Source organism: Mustela putorius, unplaced genomic scaffold, assembly GCF_011764305.1.
Source record: "Mustela putorius furo isolate JIRA1106 unplaced genomic scaffold, ASM1176430v1.1 tig00003869_pilon_pilon_pilon, whole genome shotgun sequence".
NCBI lineage: Eukaryota > Metazoa > Chordata > Mammalia > Carnivora > Mustelidae > Mustela > Mustela putorius.
Window position 1 is genome coordinate 20649178 of NW_025422021.1, and position 22824 is coordinate 20672001.

Sequence of the window (22824 nt, forward strand, 5' to 3'; positions counted from 1 at the left end):
ATCCCCGCTCTCTACCCAGTTGTGGTGCGCGCCTTCACCATAATACCACTCGCCCACGGATCAACCGGCAGCCTTTGCTACAGTACAGCCATGGAGGTCTTAGATCACCTTCTCATTAATTCCAACAAATCCATTTTGTTTCCCAGGAAACCCTTCTGTTTTGTGCAAAAAATGCTCTTCTGGTGGACCAGATCAACTCCAGATCTGTTCCACATGGCTATAAATTGTGACATATGGCAACATATAGACATGCTCTCTGGGATCCTCATGACAGTAGTTAATGATATATGGACGTTGCATGCCATGTTTTCTCTTTTGTTGTTTCAGATAAAGGAATATTTGTTATCCAGAGTGAAAACCTCAAGAAATGCATTCAAGGAGGCAAATCTGTACTAACCTTGGAGAACTGCAAACCACTCAGCGAGCACATGCTGTGGAAATGGGTTTCAAACCACCGCCTCTTTAACTTAGGGGGCAGTGGCTGCCTAGGCCTGAATTTATCTAATCCAGAGCAGCCATTGAGCTTATACGAGTGTGATTCCACTCACGTTTCCTTGAGATGGCGCTGTAACAGGAACATGATCACCGGCCCTCTCCAGTACATGGTGCAGGTGAACCACAACAACATGCTTGTGGTCTCAAGGAAATATCTTCACAAGTGGATTTCCTATATGTCAGATGGTGGAAGCATTTGTGAATATCTGCACAAAGGTGAAAAAAATAATTAAATAAAAGTACTCATGAAACGTTATATTTAGAAGGTTTGCCCCTAAGTAAAGATTTGTAAATTATATTATATGACAGCACCCAGAGCCTGAAGGGATGTCTAAACACATTTTAGTTGCTTACTTGCTTATTATAAAGGGATTACCGGAGTCCTGGAATGGGCTTTCTATATGCTGCTAAAGAAGCAAAACTCGAAATTTAAAGATATTAGGGAAGAAACCACTTAAATAACTCTGGGAATCAGTGGAAAGGAGGAGAAAGAATAGAAGGCTGGAAGAGGAAAAAATAAAGGTGGGAAGAATAGGTCTTTGAAGTAAAGACTTGTCAGGATGGATAGAAGAACCTCTCCTGCTCCCATTTCTCTTGTTGTAGAAACTCAGCACCATGTGTGAGTGTGTCCACAGAGCACCTCAAAGCCTCCTCACTGGCATCCACATGATGGTTGTGGACAAGGCATTTAAAGATAAACCACAGACTACTGTCAGGAGCCATTGGCATGTGTCAAGGAGTGGGAAAGCATGTTTCAGGAGTGGGGGTTTTCCTTCTCCGTAGTTCTATAATTTGGGCATTTTGAGCAGAAAAAAAAAAAGGCAAAGAAAATGGCATAAATTCTGAAACCTCAAACCAGTCTCAGATTTTGTTCTGTAGCTCTCTTCATTCACTCGTCCACCCTTCTTTCACGTAGTTATTAAACACTGACTATTTCTTGGGTACAGTGCTGGCCATTTAATTTACACAAGCCAACAAGACAGATGTGGCCCCTGACCTCATGGTGCTCTATAGAATTATGCCTTAACAAGAGCATATCCTTCTGAGAACTTTATACAAGTCCTGGGAAGCAGAGCAAGAGACTCCTAAGATCTAAAGCAAGACTTTCTTTTGTACCTACAATAAATGAATAAAAAAAGAGCCAAGAGCAAGCCATTTTCAGGACTCCCTACAATAAGCAATTGCTGTAAGCTGGCACTCTGAATAGTCTTCAGTTCTAAGGAAAAACGTAATATTTTGCTTTATGTTAGTTTTTTAGCCATATACTCACATTCCTACACACTCAGGGGAAGACTGAATAGAAGTCAGGGGATCAAAATGAGAGGATGCATCCTGAAATACCGGTAGTTCCTAAACAGCCCAAACCTACAGGGCTGGCAACGTGGTGTGTGGTGTATGTCTAGCCCCTGTCAGCTGTGGCGAAGGAGGGAGAACCTCCACAGCTGGACCTTCTGCTCCAAGATCCCCTCAACTGAGGGTGGCCCAGATGCCCCTCCCCCTTGAAAGCCCTAGTTGAGTCATGCTCAAGGCCAAGGATACCTGATTATTGTAATACTCTGAGAGAGCAGCCAACAGGTCACCTCCTCATACTCCTCTCCTAGACTCTTGTAGAGGCCTCCTAGCTAGTCATCCCATTTTCCCCTCTCCCCATGTCGGTTTGGTTTGCCACACTACACCCTGAGTTACTCTTTTAAAATAGCAATCTGACCATGTCATTTTTCCATTCAAAACCCACTATTGACTTCCCACGATCTCACAGCAAAGGCCCAAATCCATAATGTGGCAGAGCTGGACCTCTGTGAGCTGACGCTCCAGCTCATCCCCAGTGCCACTTCCTTTTACACCTTCTTGCTCTTCCCCATCCACCCCCCACACACTCTTGTCACAGGCCCTCCATATTTGCTGTTCCACCCACCAGAACAACTCTTCTGCCAAGACTTGCATCTTGTCCAGTTCTTATTCAGAGAAGCCTTCATGGGCAGCCCTCTCTACAATAGTGCTCCTCCATCCTTCAAACACACACACACACACACACACACACACACACAGCCGTTCTGTCTTCTGCCCTGCTTTGTTTTCCTTCATGGCACTTACCACAATCTGAAATTATATGTTTACTTGTACACTTGTTTTCTCTTCATCTCTCCCCTCTAGGACAGAAGCTCCATATGAAAGGGAACATGTGCAGGTTTGCTCTCTAGAACATCCCCAGTGCTAGGCACATTAAATGTCCAACAAATATCTGTTGAATGAATGAATTCATAAGTACCTATATAATTCTTGAGGTTCAGATGCTGATCCCTGATGTATTAGGGGGCCAGAAGGTATTTTAAGTAAATCTTCATTTAATTTTCCTTCTCATCCACTGATAAATATGTGTGCTACTGTGTGGGGGCACCATTGTAAATAAACAGGCAGGAAATAGGTAAAGAACCTGTTTATCAGCACGTGCTCTGAAGCCAGCACTTACCCTTGTACCTTCACATACACTAGACAGTGAGGCCCCAAGAATTCTCTGTGGAATAACAAGGGCCTTACCCATTGTATAGGATCTCAGTCAATAAAAAGCACATTCACTAAATGACAGTTACCAAAGATAATGTTGACATATGCTTATATGACTTTGTCTTTTTTTTTTCTAGATTTGTACACAATCAAAGGGAATGCCCACGGGACACCATGCATGTTTCCCTTCCAGTATAACCAACAATGGCATCATGAATGCACCCGGGAAGGGCGGGAAGATGACTTACTGTGGTGTGCTACAACCAGTCGATATGAACGAGATGAGAAGTGGGGATTTTGCCCAGATTCCAGTAAGAATAAAATCTAGTTTTCCCCATATGTCATGAATGAATCAAGCATGATTAGAAAGTTATCTGTATTTTTTTAAAAAAGCACCAGGATTGGTAGATTGAAGTCTGAATAAGCACTCTGATTCCATTTATCCAGATTTTGATTTTATGTTTGTTTTGCCTTGAAAAGACAATTCTGATGTATATTCTTTTTTTCCGCTTATGTTCAAAAGATGTTAATTAGCCATTCTTCATTAAGCTCAGTGCATAAGTAAGGATGCTTTAACCAGAATGAAATTATAACACTCCGTGCACTCATTAATCCCAGCTTCCGGGCAAAATATGTCAAAACAAACCTAAATGCATATAAAACTTGTTCTTTATTTCTACTTTCACCCCACCCCCTCCTATAAGCTGCCTTAATTTCTCCCATGTCCAGACTGCTTGTCTTGCCTATTGTCAGGTCCAGGGATCAGCTAGTCCCCGGTTGAACTTTCTAAAATCGCAATTGCCCACATTATTTCTCAACAATGAGTTCTCATCTTGAGTTCCCTCTTATTGCTCAATTTCTAGCTATAACCTCAAAATCTGACAGCTGCAATGTTCTAACTTTTTTTCAGTTAGTACTTTATTATTTTATTTTTATTTAGCGAAAAGTTTTCCAATAGCTGCTAAATAGTGAAGAATATTTATATATACCTTCTACTTTTTTTTTTTTTTCTAAGAGAAGAGAGAGAAGAGGGATAGACAAAGGGGGAAGGAGAGAAAAAATCTTAAGCAGGTTCCATGTCCAGTGTGGAGCCCAACTCAGGGCTCAGTCTCACCACCTTGAGATCATGATCTAAGTTAAGAATCAGATGTTCAACCGACTGACCACCCAGGTGTGCCTATACTTTCTACTTTCTATATTCTGTGTCCTTCACCTTGGTTCCTGCAAATCAGAGAGTATAGCTCCTACTATCTCCCCTTCCTTGCCTACCTCCCCTCCATATATATTGCCATATATATGACAAAATACAACAAGTAAATGTGAAACAGAAGCAAAGTGAAGAAACGAATTCCAAAGAATGTGATTTAGAAGTTATCTGTAGAATTGTTTTCTAATCTAAGAGCAAATTTGGCTTAGTGAATAAGAGAGTACAGGCTCTGAAGTCAGACAGACCAAGCTTGGAGTCTGTTTCCCTTCAATGATGAGATCTTAAATGTCTGTTTCTTTGTCATACAAATGGAGGTAATAACCTTTTAGGATTATTGAGATCCAATTTGATGATGCATCTAAGGTACATGTATTTCTGGTACACAGTAAGCTCTCACCAGAATTAGCCATTGCCATCAGCATCAACATATACCATCATCAAAGCTAACTTAGCCTTTCAGTATGCACTTCTGAATCAATGATCCCTTCTCTTTGTTGTCTGCCAGCACCACTAAGTTAGCATAGTGGGGAATATCAAGAGTGCTAGGACTTAGGACCCTTCCTTCAAAGAACTTGGTCTCTAGATGTAATACAGACAGATTTTCTCTATGCCAGAAAATACAGACTATATTTGATATGATATTCTAGAATCACCAGGGGGATAGTTAACAATACATATCCTGGCCCCTCTCTGAGACATGGAGTGTGTCCAGTGTGTGGTACCCAAGCATCTGCGTTTTTGACAAGTAACCCAAATGATCCTGTTGCAGATAATTTTTTTTTTTAAGATTTCATTTATTTATTTGACAGAGAGAGACACAGAGATATAGGGAGCAGAGACAAAGGGAGTGGGAGAGGGAGAAGCAGGCTTCCCGCCCAGCAGGGAGCCAGATGCAGGGGCTCAATCCCAGGGCCCTGGGATCATGACCTGAGCTGAGGGCAGACACTTAACAACTGAGCCACCTAGGTGCCCCTGCAGATAATTCTTCATCAGACAATTCACAGTATGCAGATAATTCTGTACAACATACATCTATATGCTGATATTAAGACATTAAACAACTAATACGGTATGGACTATTGACCGATCCAAGTGAAGACTTTAACACAGAGGTTAGGGATCCTGAAGGCCCAGAGCTGGTTTTAACCCCTCAGTTTTTGGAGTGTGAGATGTGATGAAGGAAGAGATGCAAGAGAGACTGGGGAAGGGGCGCCTGGGTGGCTCAGTGGGTTAAGCGTTTGTTTGCCTTTACTCACGTTATGATCCCAGGATCCTGGGATCCAGCCCCACATCAGGCTCCCCGCTCAGGAGGAAGTCTGCTTCTCCCTCTCTCTTTGCCCATCCTCCCCACTCATGCGCGCTCTCTCTCAAATAAATAAGTAAAATCTTTAAAAATAAATACAAAGTAAACCAATACCAATAACATTAACATGTGTTTCACTGGCCCTAATACCGGGGACATTAAAAAAAATTTTTTTATGTTATGTTAATCACCATTCAGCACATCATTAGTTTTTGATGTAGTGTTCCATGATTCATTATTTGCGTATAACACCCAATGCTCATTACATCATGTGCCCTCCTTAATACCCATCACTGGGCTGCCCCATCCCCTTCTCCCACTCCCCTCTGAAACCCTCAGATTGTTTCCTGGAGTCCACAGCCTCTCATGATTCATCTCCCCCTCTGATTTCCCCTCTTCCGTTTTTCCTTCCTTCCCCTAACATTCTCTGTGCTATTCCTTATGTTCCACATACAAGTGAAACCATATGATAATTGTCTTTCTCTGCTTGACTTATTTCACCCATAACACCCTCCCGTTCATCCGTGTCAATGCAAATGGTGAGTATTCATCCTTTCTGATGGCTGAGTAATATCCCATTGTATATATGAACCACATCATCTTTATCCATTCATCTGTTGTAGGGCATCTTGACTCCTTCCACAGTTTGACTATTGTGGACATTGCTTCTATGAATATTGGTGTGCATGAGCCCCTTCTTTTCATTACATCTGTATCTTAGGGATAAATACCAAGTAGTGCAATTGCTGGGTCATAGGGTAGTTCTATTTTTAACTTCTTGAGGAAACTTCGTGCTGTTTTCCCAGAGTGCTGTACCAGCTTGCATTCCCACCAATAGTGGAAGAAGGTTCCCCTCTCTCCACATCCTCTCCAACATTTGTTGGTTCCTGCCTTGTTAATTTTTTCCATTCTAACTGTTGTAAAGTGGTATCTCAATGTGGTTTTGATTTGAATTTCCCTGATGGCTAATGATGTTGAACATTTTTTTCATGTGTCTGTTAGCCATTTGTATGTCTTCTTTGAAGAAATGTCTGTTCATGTCTCCTGTCCATTTTTTGACTTGACTTTTTGTTTTTTGGGAGTTGGGTTTGAAAAGCTCTTTATAAATCTTGGATACCAGCCCTTTCTTTATCTGTTATGTCATTTGCAAATACCTTCTCCCATTCCGTGGGTTGCCTCTTAGTTTTGTTGACTGTGCAGAAGCTTTTTGTCTTGATGAAGTCCCAAAAGTTCATTTTTGTTTTTGTTTCCCTTGCCTTTAGAGACGTGTCATGAAAGAAGTTGCTGTGGCCGATGTTGAAGAGGTTACTGCCTATGTTCTCCTCTAGGACTTTGACTTTTTTTTTTTAAAGATTTTATTTATTTATCAGAGAGAGAGTAAGCACAGGCAGACAGAATGGCAGGCAATGGCAGGCAAAGGCAGAGGGAGAAGCAGGCTCCCTGCTGAGCAAGGAGCCTGATGTGGGACTCGATCCCAGGACGCTGGAATCATGACCCGAGCCAAAGGCAGCTGCTTAACCAACTGAGCCCCCCAGGCGTCCCTTGACATTTTTTTTAACCACAATATTCTCCCTGAGGTTCTATGAAGAGCCCAGTTACCATCCTCCCTCTGTCTCTTGTATTCAATTGTGGTTTCCCAGGTGGAAGCTTGGGTATAATAGTGCTTCGGGATTTTCACCCCCCGTCGTCTTATAGCTCAGGAGCTTCTTCTGCTTGACAGCCTGCTAGCTTCCAGCTCTCCTAACCTGAACCACAACCAGCAGTATTTGTATAGTGCTAAATTACACTTCCAGTTTTCTTCCTTTCTTGTTGCTTTTGATCCCTGGTGGCCAACATAACTCAAAATGATGTGTTAGAGGCTGAAATCTAAGCAAGCTGATAGCTCTTTCCATGGGGCCAACAAGTGGCTAGGACAGAAAGGAGTGAGTGGAATAAAGTAAAGGTTTGTACTTCTGTATCTCATCTTTATTAATGGAAGTTGTTAGTATCTCATTGTAAAATGAGGCTTCCTTTAAAAAAATTGATTGTAAGTGAGCAAAATGTAAATTCAGTAGTATTACATATATAAATACACTGGTAGTGAGAGATACAATAAAACCCCTGTCACTATTTTTTTTCAGGAACAAGGAGATATATAAGAATCTCTCTGGGTTTGTTTAGAAGCAATTCAGGGCCATGCTAAGTCTCTCTTAATTGTGAACTTATACAGCTGGACACTCATGTTTAGTTAGTTTGAGATATTTTTAAAATATCAACCTCTGAAATAACCTCTGAAATGGTCTGATTGCCCTTGAGCCTTATTCAACTGATACAATTATTTTATTAGAAACTTCAGTGCTATAACAGAACAGATTGGTATCAACATAGATATATGACTGTGAACCTTACCTAAGCCTCCCACATTGGTTGCAATGCTGTTATTTCTCTTTTGTGATACTGCTCTCTTGCTCCCCACAGTAACCATACCAACCTCCCTATCCTCCTCTAACTTCTTACCCTACCCCCCATTCTCCTTCCTGGTTCTCATCAGATGACCTTAGTTCTTACTCATAAGGAAAACAGGATCCATCAGAGGGAAGTTTTGACAATTTCTCTTCCATAACCTCTAAGCCTACCTAGGTCTATACCCATCTTTTTCCCTCCCCCCATTCAACCTTCTCTAAGCTGTATCTCAGTGTTTCTCAAAGTGTGATTCCCATTATAGCAGCAGCAGCAGCATTCCTTGCAAGTTTGCTAGAAATGAAAATTATCAGCAACACCCCCCAAACAACTATATCAGAAATGCTTGAAGTGCAGCCCTGCAATCTGTTTTAACAAGTGTTCTAGGTGATTTCAATGCCCACCATTCTACTGCATCCTTCTCCATTAGCAGTTAAACCTTCTTAAGTCTTTTTTTCTTTTTTTATTTTTTTTTTTTAGTTTTTATTGAAATTCAAGTTAGTTAACTCGTATGGTAACTTTGGTTTCGGGTGTATAATTTAGTGACTCATCACTTACATATAGCACCCAGTGCTCATCACAAGTGCCCTCCTTAATACCCATCACCCATTTAGCCCATCACCCATTTAGATGGGCTAAAAGGGTGATGGGTATTAAGGAGGGCACTTGTATTACGGAGGGAGGATCAACGCTCAGTTTGATTTTTGTAGTTAAAAGTCTCTTACAGTATGGGACACCTGGGTGGCTCAGTTGGTTAAGCAGCTGCCTTCGGCTCAGGTCATGATCCCAGCGTCCTGGGATCGAGTCCCGCATCGGGCTCCTTGCTTGGCAGGGAGCCTGCTTCTCCCTCTGCTTCTGCCTGCCATTCTGTCTGCCTGTGCTTGCTCTCTCGCCCCCTCTCTCTCTGATAAATAAATAAAATCTTAAAAAGTCTCTTACGGTTTGCTTCCCTCTCTCTTTTTTTTCCCCCCTTCCCTAATGTCCATCTGTTTTATTTCTTAAATTCTACATATAAGTGATATCTTATATTATTTGTCTTCGAATGGCTTATTTTACTTAGCATAATACACTCTAGCTCCATTCACATCATTGCAAATGACAAGATTTCATTCTTTTTGATGGCCGAGTAATATTGCATTATGTATGTATGCCACATCTTTATCCATTCATCCATCAATGGACATTTGAGCTCTTTCCATAATTTGGCTACTGTTGATAATACTATATACATGTTATAAACGTTGGGGTGAATGTACCCTTTGAACCAGCATTTTTCTATCCTTTGGATAAATACCTAGTGATGCAATTGCTGGGTCATAGGGTAGTTCTGTTTTTAACTTTTTCAGGAACTTCTGTACTGTTTTCCAGAGTGTCTGCACCAGTTTGCATTCCTACCAAAAGTGTAAGAGAAACCCGCTCAAGTCTTAAAATAACATCTTAAAAATAATATATCACCTTCATAGCCACTTCTGTCTCCTGAAAACAGCCATGTCTTTTACTCTCCTCCCTCACCATAGATAGACTTCTCAAAAGAATTGTCTATACTTCTTCACCTTGCTTTCATTCCTCAGTCCACTGTCTCTCCTTGACTTCTATGACAATGCATGCCTGATCTCCATTTTCACAAACCATTCATTCATTCATTCTCACAAATCTGTATTGAACACCTGCTATGTGCCAAGTTTGTGCTGGGATTGTAACCATGAACATGAAAGATGAAAGTCATATTGCCTGTCCTAATGAAGTTCACACTCAAGTAAAATACCCAAATTAATATATAATGTTTGATAAGTGCCACTTTAAAAAAAAAACAAAAAACAAAAATGGTGTTATCAGTAAGAAATCTAATTTAAATTTGTAAGTCAAGGAAGGTTTTTCTGAGTATGTTGTATTTAAATCTCTAGTCCAAGAGATGAATAACAGTTATCAAGATGGAAAGTGAGAGGATGAGATATCCACCTAGAGGTGCATGGTCCATGGGAATGGTCAGCACTAGGTTTATAGGCAATAAAGGAAATATATTATTTGAATAGAACTAAAAAATAATAATAAAACCACCTACAGGTCAATCTGCTTTTAACTCACCATGCACATGCACTGACAGTTCTATCCTGTCATGTTGCATGATAAAATACTCTCACCTGTCCAAGGGTGACTGCTTCCCTACCTTCACCCCCAGTGTGCCACTAGCCAAATATCTGAAGACTTTGAGGAGGGAAAGAGGTTACTAGGAAAGACAATGTGGCAAGAGCACAGTCAGAGAAAGAGGAGCAAGATGTTTAGGAAAGGTTGGCAGAGGCCAATTCAACCAAAGGCATGATAATTCAAGGTGCTCTAAAGGTAAAGATTTACCTAATTCTGACCATAAATTGAAGCTATAATGGGATCTTAAGCAGTGATATGATAATGATTTAAATATTTTTTAAGGATCACTCTGAATTCTTTATGATAAATGGCTTGGAAGAGAGCAAGAAGGAAATCCTAGAGACCAGTTATAAGGCCCCAGAAGTAGACTCAAGGAGAGTGGTGACTTGGGTTAGGTAGCAGAAAGTGGGTTGGAAAATAGATGTACTGAAGATCTAATCTGGAGATAGACTGAACAGGATGTGGTTCTCAGGAACACAGCTGAGCTGAAAAATGAAAACGTGAAGCCTTTTATCACTTACTGTAGGATATAAGCAAGAGCCCCAAATGGGAGGAAACACCAACTTCTCTTGCTCCGTTTTTCCTTATGGAATGGCACACTGGTCAAGGGTCAGAAGGATCAGCACAGACTGTTGAGAGAGCACTCAACAAAAGCCTCTTCAGTTTTGTGGACTCTGGGGCCAAGGGTTTGTTGAAGGGGAAAAGCTGGGAGTGGAAAAGGACTGGGTACTGAGTCAGAGTGGTGAAAAGTGTCTTCAGGTTTCCCCCTCTGACACCCCCCAACCTCAGTAGAGGTAACCAAAGAGGATGTCATTCCAAGGCCTGAGAAAAAGAGGCTTAGAAATGAAGGAACCAGAGCTAGGAAAGTGAAGAGCATGATGGGCGAGGGGGCCCTGAATCTTTGACTGAAACTCCCTCCAGAGACTTTAGTGCACTGTCTATGAACCACGTCTGATATGGGAAGGGAGACTCCCCCCATGAGGTCTACCAGATAAAGCCTTTGTAACTGACTGTGATGAGGCCTGAAAAACCACATACAGATTTTTTTTTAAAGATTTTATTTATTTATTTGACAGACAGTGATCAAAAGTAGGTAGAGCAGCAGGCAGAGAGGGGGGAAGCAGGCTCCCTGCTGAGCAGAGAGCCCGATGCGAGGCTCGATCCCAGGACCCTGGACCATGACCCGAGCCAAAGGCAGAGGCCCAACCCACTGAGCCACCCAGGCACCCCTCACATACAGATTTTTAACCAGGAGTTGGATTTCTCACTGGTAAGGACAGACCTGAAGAATAAGCGAGAAAATTAAGTGTTAATTAAGACCCCAGTTTTCTGATATGTGTAGCGAAGTTAATGGAGATACAGATTTGGAAGAAACAATCAAACATTCAGACTGGGACATGTTATATATCAGTCAATCATGTGAGATGTAGACTAGGCAGTTTAGACACAGAGGTCTCTATATACCTGAGAGTTGTAGTAAAGGGACTTAGAGGAATGGGTTAGATAGTCTAGAATTTGTGTAGAATAGAATGAAAGGGGACTCAGAACCAAGTCTTAAAACCTCAATATTTAGTTTGAGCAGAGAAAAATGAACCAGCAAAGGAGACTGAGAATAGGCAGCCAAATTGGTAGAAGGGTAGCCAGGCATGTAAAGGCAAGAAAAGAGAGTACATCAGCCAACCCAGGGAGCTCAACTTGCCAAATGCTGCTGAAGGGCTTGATTTAACAAGATCTGAAACTTAAGTGTTTGCTGGACTTGGCAACATGGAGATCACTGATGGCCTTACCAAGTATACTCTAGTTGCCAGATTGAGTGGGTTAGAGTAAATTAAAAAAAAAAAAAAAACAAAAATAGAAGAGGAGGGAACATTTTCCAATTCATTCTATGAGGCCAATATTACCTTTATACTGAAACCAAACGAAAGCATCACAAGTAAAGAAAACCATATTAGAATCAAGAATATGTTTAAAATGCAGGTTCCTGAGTCCTACCCCAAACTTACTAACTCAGAATCTCTGGGACTAAGAATAAGAAATCTGCATTTTCTTCACAAGATGACTAAATGATTTTTAGGCACATTGATATTGTAAACACTCCCCTGCCCCTTTCTTACGGCCTGAACTGTCTTGCCAGATGAACAGGGCTGAGCTGATGTCTGTCAGCACTCACTGTGCTGTCCGTCTCAGGGATGGCCAAGCATTTTAACTGAAAGACAATCTCTAAGGATTCATTCTCAGTGGGGAAATTTCAGACACCAAGGCAAGATGATTATTAAAATATTCCTTCCCCCTTTATTTTCCTTTCCTTCAGTTTTACTTGGTGATAGCTTTGTCTTCTGCCCTCCTTCAATCTTCGATCCTTTTATAAATACATGTATCAGTCTGAAAACTATATAGACAATTTTAGATTATATGTGGTTTAATAACTTTTGGTTAACTAACTTAGTTCTGGGGAAAGTAGGTTGTGATCAGACATGAAAACAGACTTTCTACATTCCCAAGGGAAATATCTAAGTATTAAGAGGGGGAAAAAAACAAAAAATATTTTATTGTCAAATAAGTTTGAAGTATAACCAAATAAAAATTGAGCTGTTTCTTTACTACAGACCTTCTCAGAGCCTTTACTATGCTATTGTACATTTTGAATTTACCAGGGGATGTTATTTACGCATTATGTCTCAGCTCCTCTTGAAGAGTTCATGAAGTTGTCTTACTCTGTAGATTACGCTTTGGGAAATACCATTCTAGATTTTAGCAAATTGCCTGTCCATCAGTTACACTCAGGATGTAGCATGTTTCACATTTTCTACATTCTGCAATTCTTTGGCTGAGTTTGATTTCAGGTAATTACTTAGGTTGTTTATTTCACCTTGCGATTTGATTTAAAATCTTACCAAAATCTTTTATGCTAAGCAAAATAAGTCAATCAGAGAAAGACAATTATCATATGATCTCTCTGATATGAGGAATTTGAAAGGCAGGGCGGATGGCTATAGGGGATAGGGAGGGAAAAAATGAAACAAGATGGGATCGGGGAGGAAGACAAACCATAAGAGACTCTTAATCTCAGGAAACAAACTGAGGGTTGCTGGGGGTTGGGGGGAGGGATAGGTGGCTGGGTTATGGTCACTGGGGAGGGTGTATGCTATGGTGAGTGCTGTGAATTGTGTAAGACTGAAGATTCACAGACCTGTACCCCTGAAGCAAATAATATATTATATGTTAATAATAAAAAGAAGAAGAAGAAGAAGAAGAAGAAGAAGAAGACATGCAAGTAAATGAAATGCATTTTCCTGGATTGGATCCTCAACTTAAAAATTTCTTTAAAGGAGATTATTGGGAAAATTGGCAAAGTCAAAGTATAGATGTCATATCAGATAAACTAATATCAACATTAAAAAAATAACAATAATAAAATTTTACCAAAATCACCCAAACTAGGTCTTTATTTTCTGTTATTTCAGTAAACTTCAAATTTCAGATCCATGTTTCCCACTTCATTCAATTTACTTTTAAGCATACTATGCAATGTTTTACAAGTACATTTTGCTTCTCTTCCTTTTGGTTGAAAGAACTTTATCTTTAACTGAATATCAGTGTTTCTGTTCTCAATGTTTATTTAAACACTTGTGTTCATTAGAAACTTATATTTCACCTATATCCCTTTTATTCCACCTAGCATTTTGGTATTTGAGGGGAAAGGCTTTTTGAAACAACATTTGCATGTGTCTCAAATACACATTTAAATTCACACAGCTTTCAGTATAAAGTTCTAAATGACTGCTTTTTAGAGAACGCAGATGCCATTTTTGCAAACACTTCTTTTCTGTTTCCTTCTTTTAAAAATGCCTTCTCTTATTTCCCAGAAAGGATGGGACCTTCTTTTTTGATAACTTCTTGAATTTCCTTTAAATCTTGAAAGAGTTGAACCATAAAGTGCCAGTGGAATAACAATTTATATTTCATCATAAAGACCTAATCAAGAATCAATAAGGCACTGAAGTTTTAGAGGTTGAAGTTGGAATCATTCCATTCAAATTCATCTTAGAAATGCATTGTTGTATAGATAAGTTAAGATTATAGTTAATGTTTTAATGGGCTTTGTTTTTCAGCATCCTCAGAGGTGGGTTGTGATGCCGTCTGGGAGAAGGAGCTCAATTCACACATTTGCTACCAATTCAACCTGCTTTCCTCTCTTTCCTGGAGTGAGGCACATTCTTCATGCCAGATGCAAGGAGGAGCTTTACTAAGTATTGCAGATGAGAATGAAGAAAATTTCATAAAGAGTAAGTAGATGGATGATGTACCCTGATATTAATGCAATTAAAATGACCTTTAATAGTTATGTCCAGGTAAGCAAAAATACATCTTGAAAAAAAATCCCTTAGATAATGTTTTCTTTTATTAGTATGGTGCCAACTCACACCCAGAATTGTGACCTGTCCCCTGGGCCATTCCACTGGCACCCAGACATATCTTCCCTATTTTCTCTCCCTGGGAGGAGAGAAGATGAGTCCCCAGCAAGGAACCCAGGACAATTTGCAGCTCTAGCAGGTGGATCTGGGAGACTTCCAAATTTAAATACAAATTTCTGCTCTGCTGGAGATCTTAGCTATTCAGCTTCCATTAATAAATAATTAAGTCATTTATTAATGAAACAAAATCTCACCTGTCAGTGAATATGCACAGATACATAGGCCTTCTCATGGATGTCGAAGAATTTAAAATTTGGTTGGAAAAGCAAAAGCACACACATGTTAGCTAACAGTATATGACAATAATATGTCAAAAGAGTTGTGCCAAGAGGTTGAGTCTTGGGTTTTACCCATCACCTAAACTCCCCTCTTACTTCTCCTTTATAGATTAAATCTGTTTGTAGGTATGTTTACACAGCTTTCCAAAAATTTTTAGAAACATTTGAAAGTATCACAAAAATGAGTAACGCTTATCAAAAGTTTCTGACTTTTTTCCAATTTTATTGCACGTGTAACACATATTTATTCTAGAATAATTTTTAAATTTCAAGTATATAGAAAGAAAAATATTCCATAATTCCACAATCCAAACAGAACCATGTTTTTCTGAAAAAATATATAAAGGCATGCGTACATATATTGTATATATGAACAATAGTTTTGAATAAATGCATGAATGATAGGAGCAGGGACCACAGAACCATCTGGTTGGGTTGGACTCCTTCCTCTACCACTTCCCAGCAGAGTGACCTAACCTGTCTGTGCATCAAATTCCCCCCCATCAAATGGAAGTAATAACAGTGCTACTTGTTGGCAGTGTGGATTACACGTTATGATGCAGGCAAAGTCTTAGAAGGGTGCCTGGCACACATAACAAACATTCATTTTGTGTTAACCTTTTAACAACTACACACGCAGTTTGATAATATGCTTATTTCATGTACCAACATATAATAAGCAACTGTCTATGTCTAAAAATAGAGACAAGCATCATAATCTTTAGTGAGTACATAGTATTATAGGTTAGGAATAATATATGTATCTAGCCTCCTATTATTAGATAGTGATAGATAAAATTATTTATTTTATTTTTATTTATTTGTTGCTATCATAAATCATCCCTGCACTTACCTTTGAGCCTAGATCCCCGATTATTTCTCTGTAAGTTTGTGAAGTAGATTCACTGGGTGAAAGAGGAAGCAAGTTTTGGAAGTCATTAATACTTTGCAGAAGAAATATAACAAATGCTTGAACAGCACAAGTTTGCCCCTTTGCCCACAGACATGCAAAAGTAGGAAATTATGGTCAAGACTGATTTGAGTGAGTCATACTTCAGGAAAACACCAATTTCCAATATCATTATTAGCCTGTAATAGTTTTTACAGAAAATTTTTCATAGCATGTATGAATTATCATTGTTATCTATCTTGACTGTCAGGATTTCTAATAAGAAGGTTTGGACTTACTCATCAAACTTGAATAACGATGAAAGAAATAAGATATGTCAGAGACTTTGATTTAAATACCACAATTCTATAATTAGATTTCAGGTATTGCTTAGGGAGACAGAAGTCTATTCATAAAGATGGAACCCTGTTCTGACCAAGATATTTTTTAATGATGATCAGTCTAGTTTCTTGCTAATCACTGGTGAACATTAATTAACTATGATATAAGAAATTATCTAAGCTGTCACAAATGCCAAGAAATATCCAAGAGAATTTAGGTTTGAGTTTATCACTACAAAATTGTGAGCCAATATAGTTGTAAAGCTAAAGAGCTGTTTTTGCATATTGCATGGAGCGCTGGGTGTGGTACATAAACAATGAATCTAGGAACACTGAAAAAATAAAATTAAATTAAAAAATAAAAATATAAAAAGCTGGTTTTTCAATCTTAAACACAATTTATAAATTACCCAGTGATTTTTTTTTAAGATTTTATTTATTTATTTGAGAGAGAGACAGTAAGAGAGAGCATGAGCGAGGAGAAGGTCAGAGGGAGAAGCAGTCTCCCCGTGGAGCTGGGAGCCTGATGCGGGACTCGATCCCAGGACTCCGGGATCATGACCTGAGCCGAAGGCAGTCATCCAACAAACTGAGCCACCCAGGCGTCCCTACCCAGTGATTTTTATATGTATTGTTAAGTGATATGTGTATTGTCAAAACAACTGTACAGAGACCATTCAAAATAACTCTACGATAAGAATAATTGCTATTTAAGTATTTTCATTAGGTTATTTGAAAATATCACTTGACACTGATACAAAATGCGAACATTTCTCTATCTTGTCACTCCATCTTCCCTGCCACCTCTTGTCATCATGATACCCATTGTATGATTTAATCAGATAGTGTTACTGAAGGGACTAATCAAATCAACATCAGAAAGAGACGCTTGTGTAAATGCCAAGGAGTTTTTGGAAGGGTGGGACCTGTGAATGATAACGCTGTTTCTGTTCAGGGATTTCTGAGGTCTCAAAATTATAAAGCCCCTTTTTCTCTTTCCTAAGTGGAGTGGATTCTTTCAGTTTTCCACCATTGAACTGAAAGGCTCAATCACAGAGGATGCTTAGGCTTGTCATGTGAATACAATGATCTTTATAATCTGGGTGATCATATAAATTATGATCCAAACTGAGAGTCTTCTGAGAGTAAAAGAGGCTGTGAGTTGTAATTATTCTGAAACTACCGGCTAAACTGTAGGTTTTCCTGACAAACTGGGATAGTTTTGGACCCTATTCGTAAGTCAACTATCAGGGCCTGAGTCTCAGGCAGGGCCCCTGCATCTGACTCAAAATATATTGGATTCTGAAGCAGATGAACCATGAAAGGAAGAGAAAAATTCTCCCTTTTATAGATTAAAAGATTAAATGGCAACATTTGAAAGTGTCATGAAACTAGTCCCTTTAACTACTTTTCTGACACTGTTTTCCAAAATTTGTTCTATAATAATTTGGGGGGGGGGCTTTTAAAGGCTGTGCTTTAATTTTTTAAAATCAAAATAATTGAAATATAATTGTAGACCATAATATACACCAGGTAGATTCTTTTGAAATTATTGTGGCTTTCTTTTTGGCATTATATATGATCAGTTTTGGTGAATCCATTCTCTCTTTGGGCAGCCATAATCCCAAATCCAGAAACACTATTAACATTTTAATTTAGTAGATTGCATTTTACCCTCATGTTAATAAAACTTTCTAATTATTTTAAATACTTAAAAAGCATCATAGACAACTGTAAAATATTTTTTATCCAATCGGAAAAATAGCCATCCCTGAATTTACATCACATACTTCTCCCTGGTTGGCTTTCTACGTTTCGGGCTGACTTTTTTGTTGTTTTGTTTTCTTCTGTTTTCTTTTATGCTAGAATCACTTTTTAGAATTCAGACAAGCCCCCTCCCTGCTTGCTTTAGCGTACTTTCTTAAGTTTGAGGACTTGCCTCCATTCACCAGCAATACTTACCTGCTTTTCTCTTCCTTGCCAGGTCCCTAAAGAAAAGCTTCTTTACATTGTTCAATTCTTTAGCTGTGAAATACTTCAAAAATATTGAAAAGTGCAGAAAATTTTATGTGCACACACATACACCCATTACTCAGATTTAACATTACTTCTTCCTGTTCCATCCTTGCTTGGAGCCTATGGTGGCCTCAGCAAGCTGGAATCCTGGACCTTCAAGCTAAGGTTAGAGTGGCTTTCCTGTACATGTCTTCCTCCGCCATTTAAAACTCTTAAGTGCAGGAGCTCACACAAATCAGATGGTCTCAATCAAATTCACAACCATGTAGTCTTGGGGGATTGAGGATCATTGAGAGGCAGCACTTCCAGATGCTTCGATTAAAGCCTTCACAGCCAAAGAATTGCTTTTGGTGAGCCTTTAGGAAACTTCTGTGTTTCTCAAGATGGCAGAGGCTGACTCTGTTACTCTGAAGCTTCAAAGTGGGGTTTAGGAGCACTTGGAACCTTTTGTTATGAACTGGAGTTCACTTATGACTGCGTCCTTCAGGAATAGTAAAACGAGAAAGAAGTGTAACATGGTGGGGAGGAGGTTGTTTGCGTATGTTGAAACTTGGTATTTCTCTTCATTTCAGAGCACTTGGGCAGTGAAGCTGTGGAAATGTGGATAGGTCTGAATCAGCTGGATGAAAATGCTGGTTGGCAGTGGTCTGATAGAACACCGCTCAACTACCTGAACTGGAACCCAGGTACCTGCTTTGTTTCTTGTGCCTTCGACAGGTGGCAATATTCCAACCCCTTACACAGCAGCTATTTCCCACGTATCTATGAGTCATGTTATTTCAAAAGTGGTTTATAAACATTTTTAAGCTTGCCTGAACTCCCGGTAAGGCAAGATTTTCCAGACAAGAAAATGGAGGTCAAGAAGGTAAGCTATTTAGCCAAAGTTGCAGGAGGATTGGGTTAGAGCCAAGACTCCTGTCCACTGTTTTACAAATAGCAACAAATTGCCAAATATTTCTCTAAAACAATAAAATCAGCTCTTGCTACCTTTGGGAAATCATTTCATTGTCATGTACGGACTTCAACTGCAAAATCATAAATATAATATAACATCTTACAGGATTTGCCATACTGCCAAAGAGAAAGTCTATCTCCTTGATGTTAAAAACTACATTTATATATATCGAATATATCATATTTAAATAAATAAGATGAAACTGATATATATGAAACTAACTGATTTTGCCTCTGACATTAAACATACACTGTATTTTCAGAAATAAATTTTGAGCCATTTGTTGAACATCAATGTGGAACATTTAATTCATTTATGCCAAATGCCTGGAGGAGTCGGGATTGTGACTCTACCTTGCCTTATATATGTAAAAAATATCTAAACCACACTGATCAAGAAGGGATTGGTAAGTGTTTTTACTTTAAGTTGTTTTTATGAGTTGCTTATCTGTCCTCTGAATCTATTAAAATTCCTTTACATTTTTGCTAATAATTCATAATTTAGGACTAGTTTTTATATTTATATAAATAAACATAGGCAAATAGATAATATCTATTATTCCAAAGGCACCATGAATTTAAAAAATATATTTTTTAGTTTTCCTAAATTTTTTACTAAAAATCAGAACAAAATGACCTAGACATTGAAAACATTGTCTGCTTCTTTTTTTAAAAAAGTTTCCATTCTGGGGTTCCTGGGTGGCTCAGTGGGTTAAAGCCTCTGCCTTTGGCTCAGGTCATGATCCCAGGGTCCTGGGATCGAGCCCCACATCAGGCTCTCTGCTTAGCGGGGAGCCTGCTTCCTCCTCTCTCTCTCTCTGCCTGCTTCTCTGCCCACTTGTGATCTCTGTCAAATAAATAAATAAAATCTTAAAAAAAAAAAAAAAACTTCCCATTCTTAGTTGTTCTGCGTGAGATAAACAAGATAAGCTTTCTTTTCTATTCTAGCTTTGAGCTTTATTTATGGGTACCTTGGAATTAAATATAAATTAGGACATGGTTTTATAAAATTCTTTTACTTCATTGATCCCTTAGTACACTCTGAATCTCTTATTACCCTCCTCCTTGAACTGACATACAAACTTTTATATGCAACAAAGCCTTAAATACCACCTAATTACAATCTAATACCTGAAGCCCAATTATTGGTTTTTAAGGTCTAGTGGCTCTTTTTTAGTTTCTGTGGGAATTAATGTCTTCACTCAGAATGTAGAAATAACAATATAACCATATTTAAAAGAATCATTACCAGAATAATTAGAAACAGCTCCAGATTTCAAATAATGAGCTGAGTTATTCTTTCTAAATATTATTCCCTACAATCAGATTTTAACTTTCATTTTCCTTTAAGTGGCTAAGCCCAAGGGTGGAATAAGGGAGTGTAGGGGAAAGAAGCGTTGTGCCATTTTTTTATGTGGAGTTTTTTTCATTTATGTCAAAAACATGCTGAAATTGCTATCGCTCTTCGTTTTCCATCCGTTCCTTCTTCCCCTGTCCATTTCTTCCTTCTTCACTGTTTCTTTCTTATGCCTTCCTGCCATCCTTTTTTTCCCTCTGTTTTATTTACTCTGGATCTACTCATTGAGATCCAAAGACCACAAAGGAGGGTAATGAAGCTGTTAGTTTGGATTATTTTCTGTTCTGCCAGGTTTAACAGGTTCTTTTGATGAACTACGTTTTCAGGATCCCTAGGCTCTTTGCTTGTCTCCACCCCTGCTTTAATCAGAGAAGCTCCTCTTTCACTTTTTATCTTACCCATAGAGTGAAGTTTAAAAGTTCCGTTTTTAAAAGGGGCTCCATGACTATATTTACTTAGGGTTAAAACCTACTGGAGTAGATGACACCAAAATGTTCTAACATTCTTGGACTGTGATTCTAATTGCTATCAGCATCCCAGAGCAATTTTAAAACAATGTCTCATTTCCCAAATAGCCCTGGAGTTATGTCTAACTAAATTAGTGCTTGAGGGAGGCACTCAGTTGTGGTTAATAAAATAAAGTAAAAATGCTAATCACCAGGTTGAGGACAAGATCCTGGAAAGGGAGAGCCAAAATTTGACATGTACACCATCACCTCCCCTTCCCGTGCCAAAGCATCATGGCACTATTTTCCTGTAAGTCTAACCCAGTGTCCACATGAACCCAGAGGGAAAACACAGACACTTAGACTAAACTAAAGGTGAAAGCTATTTGTCATCTCTGCTCTGGAGGAAGTAACCTCCAGAGATTTTCAAGCTTTTTCTCAGTTGAGGATAAATATCTGCCCCCACCCACATACTGTACATAAAATCTTGGGAATGCCATTTAAACTGTTTTTCATAATACTCCTTTTCCAGTGTTAAAATATTTTTTTTTAATGCAGAACTCTAGGGGCGCCTGGGTGGCTCAGTGGGTTAAAGCCTCTGCCTTTGGCTTAGGTCATGATCTCCAGGTCCTGAGATTGAGCCCCGCATCAGGCTCTCTGCTCAGCAGGGAGCCTGCTTCCTCCTCTTTTCTCTGCCTGCCTCTCTGCCTACTTGTGATCTCTCTCTCTCTGTGTCAAATAAATAAATAAAATCTTTAAAAAAAAAAAAAGTGCCTTAAAAAAAAATAAAAATAAAAAATAAATGCAGAACTGCTAAATTTTACATCTAGCCGCCCTCTAACTCTTCACTTGGCTTGTGTAACCTTTTCCAAATCTCTTTACTTCTGTGCCTTAGCTCATCTGTAAAATGAAGCACTGAGATCCATTAGATCCTAGATCTAGATCTAGATCATATATTGAATCCTTCCCAACTCTGAAGATCTAGATAGCTTATATGTCATTGTTTCATGTGTCTCTGTTTTTCATATTTTTAAAGTAATCATATGTTGATGACAATTTATCTTAAGTCTAATAAGTAAACATTTTAAAAATTGTGGAAAATGACATTATGTTTTGTTGGTTTAAAAAGAAAAAAGTGCCTGGAAATATTATGCAACACACTGTGAGCCTGGCTGGAATCCCCACAGTCATAACTGCTATAAACTTCAGAAAGAAAAAAAGACCTGGAAGGAAGCTTTGCATTCTTGCCAGTCTGATAACAGCACATTGATAAACATGGCTTCATTAGCAGATGTGGAGTTTTTTGTAACCCTCCTTGGAGATGGTAAGTGCCAAATGTCTCTGATTTAAGAGGTATGAATATAATGTAGTCACTATCTTTATTAGTGGAGTTGAAAAGAAATCAAGCTATTTAAAAGTGATTACTTATGGCATATGTATCTCAAATTTCTAATGAATATCCAGGAGTGCGAATTCATTAGATTTTTACAAAATATACACTCAGAATTTTTGTAACACCTCACATATGCCAGATATATTAGAATTTTTTTTTTAAGGGGCAAAGATCATTTCCAGAAACTTTTAATAAAAGAACTTAAACCTGTAATTTAGCCTTATGGTCACTACATAGCAGTAGTGTGCTGTGGTCCTGTGATCTCAGCAATAATGGAATTTCTGAGATAAATAATTGAATTTTAATTACTTTAACCAGTGAAAATTTATTCGGTATGGTGGTTTTCAAGCTCTGTGCCACATTCAGGAATTCTGAGCTCCTAGGCCTCCACCCGCCTTTTGCCCATCAGAACCATTCCCCCCACCTATGTCATATATATGCCATAGGATTCTGCTAAAAAAACATTGAAATCACTGGAGCTAGAGTATTTTTTTTTTAATGAAAAAAAATCTCCAGAGTCTACTCTGGTGACCTTTTGAAAGTTAGGTTTTAGTTTAGAGTGAAAACAAAAATCCTTCTCT

The 22824-nt window shown here is 38.8% G+C and overlaps 1 protein-coding gene across 1 annotated transcript in view; it reads left to right on the forward strand.

Annotated features, from left to right (window-relative positions):
* PLA2R1 (phospholipase A2 receptor 1) overlaps positions 1–22824 on the forward strand; it is a 113536-nt gene that overhangs the window by 16961 nt on the left and 73751 nt on the right. Inside the window, exons 2-7 of the mRNA XM_004743922.3 lie at positions 328–711; positions 3138–3311; positions 14207–14380; positions 18666–18779; positions 19311–19454; positions 21980–22174. Of these exons, the coding sequence (XP_004743979.1) occupies positions 328–711; positions 3138–3311; positions 14207–14380; positions 18666–18779; positions 19311–19454; positions 21980–22174 (1185 nt within the window). The remainder of the gene's footprint in view (positions 1–327; positions 712–3137; positions 3312–14206; positions 14381–18665; positions 18780–19310; positions 19455–21979; positions 22175–22824) is intronic.